Below are 10,655 nucleotides of genomic sequence, written 5' to 3'. Positions count from 1 at the left end.
TTTGTACATCCATTTTTTACTCACGTCTCTTTCCTTTTCGGTGCCCTGCAAAATGAGTTGCCAGCACAGACATATTGGCCGAACTACAGAAGAATTCCAACCGCATCCGCGGGTTTTGGCCCGCCAGCATACTCGCACAATTCCACTAACAAGTGGTGAAAAAAAATGTATCAAGACATAAAAGGATCTGTAGGGTCGAATGGGAAATACTCTACTGAATAGTATTCAAATTATTCAGATAGTTTTGTATACCTGTGGAGCATGAAGAATATACAACACAGTAACAAACATCGACCTTTAGGGTAATAGGATTTCACAAAACCTAACTCTGTGTAACATAATTACACTTTTGTGAGCAGATCTCTTACCCGATATAGGGTATCATCGAAAATTAAAAGAATTCCCTTCAATGGACAGCGGCTTGGGAAACCTCTACGCAGCAGCAAATCCGTAGAGTATTGGGTATGCAAATTAATTTTTTCCTACCTATGGACCAGTCTTTCAGCCCCTCCACCACCCCTCGCTTTTTAAGGACACCCTGGATTCCAGCGCCCTCATGTGATGTGCTGCTGAGCCAGCATTTTGTTTCAGATCAGCGGTCGTCGCCGCGTCATGTTCGGAAAAAGTTGTGGAAAAAAATGGATAAATCAAAAAAGGAAAATAGGTTCGAAAACATAATATCAACCGCAAGAGTTGAGCTGGCAATGCCATAAAGACCATTTGCAAAGTGGTAAACTGTAGTTATATGAATTCCCAATTAAGAAATATATAAATAAATATGTATATATTAGAATACATATTTAATTATTTAATTTATTTATTAATTTTTTGTTGCCTACAAAATACAAATTATTGTTAAATAGTTTTAGCATTTTTTATATGATCTGAATTTGGTTTTACGGCGAAATAGGCTAAAGAAATACGGCCACACAGTGCGAAGCTGTCAAATTAAATACTTGTCAAGGCAAGAAAAATATTCACTAATTGCAATAAGACCTATTTGGATTGTTCGAATATTTAAACGCTACAAAGATGGATATAATAATACCATCAAGTGATGTGAGTAGGAATATTTATTCTATACTTAATGGTTTACAAAAGCATCCAAACTCTTAATGCACTCAATTAGGAAGTGTACATCATTTCGGATTCCGATGATTCGCGAGATGAGATACGAAAAGAGCTTATGAAATTGGAAGATAGCAAGGAGAAAACTAAAAACAAGGAACACCAAAAGTCTAGGAACGAATCCAGCCAGACTAAAATGAACAAATGGTATTTGAAAGAATTCGAAGACCTTATGGGTCTCGAAATTGCAGACTCCGATGATGAAGTGGATATAGATGATCATAAGAGCGAAAAATCGAGCAGCTCGGAATCGGACAAAACAACTGATTCGGATGATTCCAACTCAGATGGTAGGTTTTAAAATAAATGTTTTAACAGAATAAAAAACATTATCTCCAGGATCTTTCACCGAATGGATTAATAATGTAAAGAATGTTAATCTGTTTGCATTTAATAAAAGGTAAGCTATATTAGAGACTCTCTATTTTGGAATACATTATGATATTTATTCCATTTCTTTAGTAATGAAGATAGCCAACCAAAAGCTTGCGAAGAAGTTCCCTCAATGCCAGTTTTTAGTGGCCCAATGCCATCGATGCCGATTTATGACGCAGAAACCTGTCAATTTGAAATGGTGGCACCCATCAAAGAACCGGATATAATTAAGGATGGAAAGTAAGTCTTAAGTTATAAGTAGTATCTTTTACTAATTTCTTACAATTGAACCCCAGTGAAGTAACGATGCCAAATGAGTCGGAGAATTCCGATTCTGAGTCGGAGAAAGAAAAATCGCAACCCGACGAGGAAGATAACCTTTTCGGAAGTAACTCTAGTTCCAGTCTTAGTTTTAGCAGTTTACTAAACCAAACTGATAGTGATGATGAAGATGATGATTCTCAAACAGACTTTGATGAGCAGTGTAGCGAAAAAAAACCAACTTACTGGGAGGAAATGTCATTACGCCCCGTTGACAGGGGCGAAATTTCTCAAGAAGAACTAATGGCTATTCTGAAGGAAGACGGGAGTCTGGCAGATCCGCAGAAAGGCCTAAATTCTTCAGATCATCAAAGTGATTGTGATATCGACGAGGCCATTAAGAATCGTGATGGCTTGGATTTTTTTGAAGATCGTGCTGAGTTTCCGGAAAACAGGGAAAATGTTAGCTTGTTGGTAATCAAAGAGGATTCGGTTTTTGCGGACTATGAATTAGCCGTGAAGAAACTTATTAAGCTGATCCAATCGGCACCAAGTCACTACAAATACGAGATATATATACTGCTGTATCCATTGATGGTCATAACTTATCTGCAAATGATGGCCAGTGAGAAGATGCAGAGAGCAAGGATGTTTTTGATTCGCTTTCAAGACCATCTCGATGACTCGTATATACCAAGAATTATGAAGCTCAGAGATATTTGCAAGCCAGCAGAAATTCCAAATAAAGCCCGAAAATTATTGGCGGGCCATGAAAAAGTGAAAATTGAAATGTCGGAGGGTGCTTTTCGCCAGTTACTTCTTTGCTCAGAGGACTGGTCCAGAGGTCAGCAGGAAAAGTTGCTGAGCCATTTTCAAATACAATCGTATAGTGAAGATGACAAGCCCCAGCAACGATTTGCCACAGGACAGCCTCATTTGGCGCCGATTTGTTACGGCGCTCCAGAACCCTTGAATAAAAAGGACTTTGCCGCTCGTCCTTTTTTTCAAAAACGCCGCAGGAAGAGGAACGAACCGCAAGCTTTAAAGAATCTACATTTGCCACCGGTAAATAGGGTGTTTAATCCGAACCCCAAGAGAATGGATTTGCTTCACATGAAGAATGATGAACAGCATCGCATGAAACTCGATCGGGACAACCTGCCATCGACCTACTTGTATACAACATCTCCTTCCGATGAGGTCGTGATCTGTGCCAACTTCTCGGAGGGCATTAGCATGTTGGCTCTGGGAACTGTATCCTCTAAGGTATATGTTTTCTCCCTGAAACCCTCGAAGTTGGTGCAAGTGAAGGCAGCACAATGGTTGAAAGTCCTGGACACGAATATGGCGGGTGTAGATAAGGGTATGCTGGATCCCACCAAGAAGTACACTAGACGCACGCTGTATGGACATCAAGGACCTGTCTATGGTTGTTCCTTTAATCCGGAGGATCGTTTTCTGCTCACTTGTTCCGAAGATTTCAGCGTTCGCTTGTGGTGCCTTCTCTCCTGGAGTTGTGTGGTTATTTTTCCCGGCCACTTGTCACCGGTTTGCTTCGTGGTCTATGCACCAAGGGGGTATTATTTTGCCACCGCATCGGATGATTGTATGGCAAGAGTTTGGATGCAGGATAACAGGAAACCCGCACGAGTTCTACAAGGACATTTGGCGGAGCTCGGCGTGTGCCTATTCCATCCGAATCGTCACTACATCGCCACTGGATCTGCTGATTGCACTGTTCGGATCTGGGATATTGTGAGGGCCTTGCAAGTGCGTCTTTTTCGTGGTCATAAAGACAGGATAACCGCCTTGACCTACTCCATTTGCGGTCGTTATTTGGTCTCTGGTGGCGATGACAACCTAATCATGATTTGGGACACAGCCAACGAGATATTGATGCAGTTCTTTGACCATCACAAGGCCTCCATTAACACCATGGAGATCGCTTTGGATAACAACTTATTGGTTGTGGGTGGCCAGGATTGCCAGCTGACCGTTTGGGACTTTGAGCAGGTGATAAAGAACTACTTGGGTAGGGCAAAGGCATCAAGAATGAAAAACCAGGCGGAAAGCCAAGAATCGAGTGTCAAGCATTTGCTGGTTGGCTCATTTCGCAGCAAGGGAGCACCATTTTATATGATTCGCTTTACTCGTCGCAATCTCTTACTGGGCTTTTGTGTGGCTCCTCGAGGCTCGGAAAATGATGTCCTTGATGTGAAGCCCAATCAGCCGAAGGTGGAGAAGAAGAAGGAACTCTGCGAATGGCTGGATTTTCTGGACCTCATCAAATGGAAGGCTTATTTGGATCTGAAAGACGAAATTCATTTGGATACTTCACAGGCGGAGAAGGAAAACAAACCTTAGTCATTGGAAATTCTCCCTTTCTTCGTTATTTAAATACAACATTTAAAACAAATTTATATGAATTTATTTACTAATGGTTTCTTTGAGTTTAAGGCTTGAAGAAGTTTCAAATAAAACATTTCTGTGCTGTAACTCACTAAAATAATGCTTACCCGCCAAATCTTTTTTAAAGCAGGGTTGTTTCATGTTATTTATGCAATAATATTGGAGATAAACATTTCGTATGACAAATATACAAGATTTTCTGAAGCAGCGACAAACCCCCAGAGCGAAGGAAAATGCTACAGTAACAACAATTTGACAGTTTCGGGAGGAAAAAAAAACTGGTCAGGCCACGTGTACAGCTGCCCACGACCCATTCTTCCGCCTTGAAATAAAAATCCACTCCTCCAGCAGGAGTTTTCTTCGTGGTCCTCACATTTACAAAAGGCGTGCAAAATTTATAGAGGCACGCATTAAAAAATCCGCCAGGCACGCTCGACTAACTGCGTCCAAACGCCCATGGGGCTGGCAGTTGAGTTTCGAATTGGTCCCGGCCGACCGCAGTCCGATGTCCCTCGTCCTTCGTCCTGCATCCTTCGCCCTTCGTCCGTCCAACTGTCCCGGATCCACGAAAAAACCCCCCTTAAGAATAAGCGACAGGACAATATATTTACGCAACTTCTTATGCTACCGCTTCTGCCGGTGGTTGTTGTCCTTCTCTCTCGGCTTCGAAAACAGAACTCAAGTGCTGTCGTTGTCCGTTGTCCTTGCTGCTCCTGCCCGCCACCCCTCCCCCCCTTGACGCCCAAAATGCCTCATCCCCACCCCCTCTACGCCTCTGCAGCATCTTGCGTCTCGTTTGTAGCAGTTATCTTGTGGGTCCTGCTGCGCGAAATGAAATTGTTTACTCCACTGTCATATGCACGTGAGCCAAGCGGTGTGGCTGGCATATCCTGGAATGCACAGAGAAAAATGATTTAAAAATATTAAAAAAATATATATATTTAAATGAATATATCCTTTGTAAATTTGAAACAACTAATAATTAAAACATTTAATAAAGGCTTACATTGACTATTTAATTTGTATTTAATAGACGGTATTGTTTTTTTTTAATGTGATTATAAATTATTCGTTATTTTTATTTTATTTTAATGTGGGGAAGAATAGTATTATTTTTTGCCGTGTATCCTTGCGGCATCGTTCTGGTGGGCTATCAAAAAATGAGAATTCTTTCGCTTCGTTTTCTTTTCCTTTGCTTTTTTGGGGGAAAATTCAACGTAATAATTCTTTTCCGCTCGGATGGGGCGCGGGGCGTAGCGGTGGGCGGCGAGGTACAGTCCGTTTCAGCCCCGTAATTGTGCGCAATTTCGCCTGGACATGTTTTCTGTTCGCTGCTCCTTCGACTCAGTCCTTATCTTCAGCCATATCTTTGGCTCAGCGCCATTTTCCTTTCTCGGCCATCCCCTCCACACATGCAAAAAAATGGAAAACCTCCACATTTACACACATGTTTTATGTCCTTTAAGAACCAGAGCCACCCCACCGCCTTCTTTTATTTGCACATTTTTCATGGGGCTTATTAAGGGACTATGAAAAAATAAACAGCACAGTCCATTTAACCGATTTGCACGATGGGAAGTGGAGAGCAAAATCCCCGGGAGCTGCGAAGAGCAGCGCATAAAATAAATATTTATAATCATAACAATGTCCTGGCTGGTTTCGAACCAATCTCAGCCTGATGATGAGCAAACAAACCCAAAATGTGAGGGACTGTGGGCTGAAAATATCCTCGGAAAGGTAACAAAAATATGAAATATTAAATTGAGGTAACTGGACCATGAAAAATATTTATTTTTTGGTAAAATAGTAAGTTTTTCGCCATCGATTTGCTTGGATAATCTTGAAATAACCTGTGAAGGGCAGTCACGAAGAGCTAGTGTAAAAACGTAAAATTTCGAATGTTAAAATTACTAATTCTTGGTTGCCACATACCTTTAGTTGCAATTTTATGATGAGCCATAAGCGACCCCTTTGCACTCATTAAACTTAAACCGCGTATTAGCAGGCCGTAAATGCAGGATGTGTGTGCGTTTGGGTTTGGAGTCGGTTGTTAAATATGATAAATGCGGCGGATTGTATTACAATTGGATTTAGGGCAGCGCCAAAGACAATAAATTAAATGGCGGATACACAACGAAAATTTCACGAGTGTGTGTGTGCCGCCAAAAAGGCAGCGATGCAAAAGCCAAGTGCCACAAACCCATAATTACGCAGTTCGGGCAGAGGACCCTCGATGCGATGTTAGCCAAATTTATACAAATTCCAACTCCGGTAGTTCGCATCGCATCGATTGGGGAGTGCTGCCAGTGGAACGTGTTTCCAGAGCAATTACCCCACGGAACCGCACTCCGCATTATTATGGCCAACGTGGCCCCGCAATTATGTCGTCCAATTAATATCAACGCAGCGGGAGTTGAGAGCCACGTTCGAATCGAGTGGCCAGGAGAATGGTAGTGGTTGGGGGGGGACACCACCAACTGCATTTTATGCATAAGCTATTTATGAAATTTATTGTCTTAAATGGCCAACGGTAGTCGCCGGTCGAATCTTAATGTCCAGCCACTTGACGGCGGACCACCCGTGGCATTATTTGCACTCGAACAAAAAAAGGATGCAAAAGGCTCCTTCTGAATTTATTGTGCCATTTATTTATCTGCACAGCCTTTATAAATATAAAGGCTAATACCTATGATATGCGTAACTGACCTTAAATAGCTTTAATGTTAAAAACGCTTTAGTAGCAGGTAGTTCATATGTTAAAGATCAACGATTTTTGCTGCAGTGTGCTGTTTTTCCATATATGCAAAGGCTCCTTTGGCTGAACAAGCAGCTCAATCGATTTCGATTCGGCGTAAAACTACTTGGGATCCAAACATCCATCACGCTGTCAATATGGCAATATGCAATTGCAGCTCACTTGGCCAACTTGACTGGAGATCGAAAGGCTGGCAAGGTGTCAGCATAATTACGGCCAGCAGAAACTGCGGGCCAAATGCGGCTAAATTTATTATAATTTCCACACTTTCGGGCTATGGCCAGATCACGTTTACATTGATAGACGTGGCCCAAAAAAAGGCAGCTGCGTTGCCAAGTGGCCTTTGGGCCAAGAAAAAGGACCAAGAGCACTGCGACCACGACATGTCCTGGCCATTAAATTAACAATAAAGTTGAAACTTTTATTACGCAAATGCGAGGCGGAATTAAAGTTGCTCCACCAACTAGTTTTCCGCCGAATGGCTGGCAGGCGTTGTCGCAAATGTCCTGAACCTGCTCCTAGTTGCCCTCGTGAGTTTATTAAATTACGCATTCGACTCGTTTCGCACACAATGAATCTGCAGCTGCAACTGCAACAGCGACTGCAACTGCGAATTTAACCGCAGATCGAGTAAGGATAAGCTCTATATACTAGGACATAGGACTCGTCTGGCTTGGCGGCTTTTGTGGCGGCCACTTATCGCACATGACTGTCTTGGATCGTTCCGCCTAATTGAATTTGCCAGCCCGAAAGTGCATATTCACGTACTTCATCTTATTAACATGTTGCGGCGCACATTGTAATTCATAATTTGTTGTATATAAAATATCCCTAAAATTTACCTGTCGAGTGAAGGGCCCTCTGGGTGTCAATGGCTACACGCTGATGGATTACATGAAAATTACACGTCCTCTGCGATACATTTTAATGCACTTTTAATGAATTTAATGAAGCCGCGCATAAGCTGGAACGAAGCCCCCAGAGAGGTCCTTTCCAAAAAAAAATGCGTTGAAAGGATCGCGATCGCCTTTCACAACGAAGCTGCTTAACGAGATCCAAGCTCGCAGTTAAGATATAAATGTATCCGTTGGGTTAATTTAATTTGGAGTGCGAGTACGTACTTTGAATTTCAATTGCAGTGTATGGTTGGCAAAAATATGTACGAAATGCAGAGAGATAATCCCAAATTGGTATTATTACATATTATTTGTAGCTGCCGTATGTAAGAATTTCTGAAAGATAATCCCAATTCGAAAATATTGCATATTACTATGTAGCAGCCGAATAAATAACTATATATTAAAATACATCAGAAGGGAGGTTCTATATTTGTTATCTTCTATTCAAAAAACTTGATGAAATAAACACCTTATTTCTAAGGTATAAATATATAAAAGAACAAAGAACGATTTTACACCTATGTGAACTACGCATTAATCATTTTCAAAATGCCTATATAATTTCCCTTAATTTCAATATAAATTCACAGCCTAGAAGATTACATATAATTTCCATGTGGTTCGCCTAGTCAGAAATAGTGCAATTGAAACCCCCTTTTAAAATTTCAATTAATATTTTAGGGTAGCAATTAAAAATGATAGATTTCCGTTTCTAGACCCGCTGTCAGTTTCGCATTAAGAATGGCAAACAGCCCATTGGCAATTATGCCGTGGCCGACAATTTGAAAATGCATTTTGCATTAACTTAATTATTTTCCATTCCTCAAGCGGCAATGGAACAGGTACCCGTCCCCGTTTTATGCTTACCGTTTATTACCGGGTCGCACGCACTTGTCGAGTTGCCTTCGGGTTCAGATAGTGGTCGGTGATAGGACGGCTTTTATCCCAGATGGCAGATCCAAAAGTATCTAGTTCCGATAGCAATTGCCACAATGTTGCACGCACATGTCAGCGCAGAAAGACATAGATATGGATTCAGGTGGTAGCGCCTAATTATGGGCGGGCTATCGCTCATCAAATATGTATGCAATGCAAGTGGATATACGGCTGCAAATCATGAAACTCTTTGTGTCGCCCACGGCAATTAGCACATTGTATATGAATTCAATTTGCACTGTTGGTGAAGCCTTTCAAAAGAGCTCATAAAAACGGATTTTGCACTTTCGTGTTCAGAAATAATATGTAAGTCATATATACACATATTACTGCTTTACTATTCCTAATTCATTTTAAGAGTAGTTACCCATTTCAACACGTGGTGAACTAGATGGCCATCCACCTGAGAACTTGCCTTGCTGCCCCTGCGTGATCCAACAAATCGATATGAGTTTTGCATGAGTCCCGGCCCGGCCACATCCTCATCCCCATCTCCATCCTGCAGCCCGTATCCTCGAGTTGCCGTGCATCCTCCTGCCCACTTGCATTCCCATCTCCGGACTTGCCACCTCCGATAGCATGACGACATGGCAGGGCGCACAGGAAACCGAGCATGGGGCATGCGACGAATAATGCCAGACGCGACACTGAACCCTGTTCGTGCCCCAACCCCTGCCACATCCTCTTTCCCCCTTCACCACTCACCCCCCTACACACACACACACACACACACTCATACTCTGGCAGTAAACTGCTGACTGGCAACGTTAAAACCGGTAAATCTTCGTAGAGTCCGCTGCCTGGCCGTGTTGGCCTGCTATGTTTTTCCCGAACTGATGCGGGATACCAAAAGAAAAGTCAGTGGCAATGTGGGCATATTCATTGGGTTTATGGAATTGAATACAAATTCCTTTGCTGCAATTCTTTCTTTTAATCTTTCAACTTATGACAAGGGCTTACCTTTTAATTATCAATTTTTTGTATCATTACGAAGTAATTATGTGTCAGTGAGTCAGTTACCACAATCCCTTTATCGTGTTATTAAGGAACACGTGCGAACGTGTTATTAAGGAATATAAACCCAGTATAGAGAGTATATATGGTAAATGTTTGAAAATGTTTCTAAAAATGAACTCGATGATCATTAGTACAAATTAGATTCGAATATGGCTTAACTTGCTCTTGCGTTGTATATAGCACTGCTCCATTCTTTAAGTAGAAAAAGCGTATCACATTTTCGTTGGCGCTTTTCCACATTTTCCTCCCCGTTTGCCATCGCAGACAACATTGCGTGGCCGATGGGGGTTTATTTCGAGCTTACTTTGGCTTTCTTGCCCAGCTAAGCTCCGATCCGCCAAACATACCGTCGCACCACCCACAATTTGCAAACTCCAAGCTCCAAGCTCCCAACTCCAATGCCAAAACCCCTGACCCCACTCGTTTTCGCTCTGGTTTGCTACTTTTGCACATTCTTTTCAATTTCAACGGCGACGCAAGGTGGAAAGGGGCAAATGCGCTAAAGGAAAAGCGGCCGACAGTGGGAGGAGGGAGAGGGGTGGATTGGCTCACTTGGGTTGGCCCAAACTGACTTGGCTGAGGCATTTTCTTTTGCAAAACTTTTGCAATTTTCTATTAAAGCAATACACACATGCATGTGGTGGTGGATTTCTGTCTGTCTGTATCCGCCCTGTATCTTTGTGCGTGTGGTGCGCCGTCCGGGTTTTTCCTATTTTCCATATAAAATGGAAAATTTTCTTTATGTGGCCTTTGTTAGTTTTTCCACCCATGCGAAATGGCTTTTTACCCCCCAAACACCCGAACCCTCGCAAAAAGGCTGCACATTTATTCAGCAATTTCAGCAAATGTATTTACAAGCAACTCTATTTCGGGCC

At 42.1% G+C, this 10,655-nt stretch overlaps 1 protein-coding gene across 1 annotated transcript; it reads left to right on the top strand.

Moving 5' to 3' along the window:
• Positions 1–937: 937 nt before the first annotated feature.
• Positions 938–4,273, top strand: LOC120450074 (transcription initiation factor TFIID subunit 5). Its single transcript, XM_039632859.2, has 5 exons — positions 938–1,059; positions 1,130–1,418; positions 1,468–1,528; positions 1,591–1,743; positions 1,800–4,273. The coding sequence occupies exons 1-5, from the start codon at positions 1,033–1,035 to the stop codon at positions 4,126–4,128; spliced, it is 2,859 nt and encodes a 952-aa protein (XP_039488793.1). The 5' UTR covers positions 938–1,032; the 3' UTR covers positions 4,129–4,273.
• The last annotated feature ends 6,382 nt before the right edge of the window (positions 4,274–10,655 follow it).

The sequence above is a fragment of the Drosophila santomea genome, chromosome 3L, assembly GCF_016746245.2.
Source record: "Drosophila santomea strain STO CAGO 1482 chromosome 3L, Prin_Dsan_1.1, whole genome shotgun sequence".
Taxonomy (NCBI): Eukaryota; Metazoa; Arthropoda; class Insecta; order Diptera; family Drosophilidae; genus Drosophila; species Drosophila santomea.
Note: the sequence above shows the minus strand (reverse complement) of the source record. Positions and strands in the feature narration are given on the sequence as shown.

Excerpts from the sequence above, each read along its gene's own strand:
- LOC120450074 (XM_039632859.2), top strand. The coding sequence starts at position 1,033 with ATGGATATAATAATACCATCAAGTGAT. Across the intron at positions 1,060-1,129 it reads TAATAATACCATCAAGTGAT|GAAGTGTACATCATTTCGGA; the intron begins GTGAGTAGGAAT and ends GCACTCAATTAG. Across the intron at positions 1,529-1,590 it reads CTGTTTGCATTTAATAAAAG|TAATGAAGATAGCCAACCAA; the intron begins GTAAGCTATATT and ends CCATTTCTTTAG.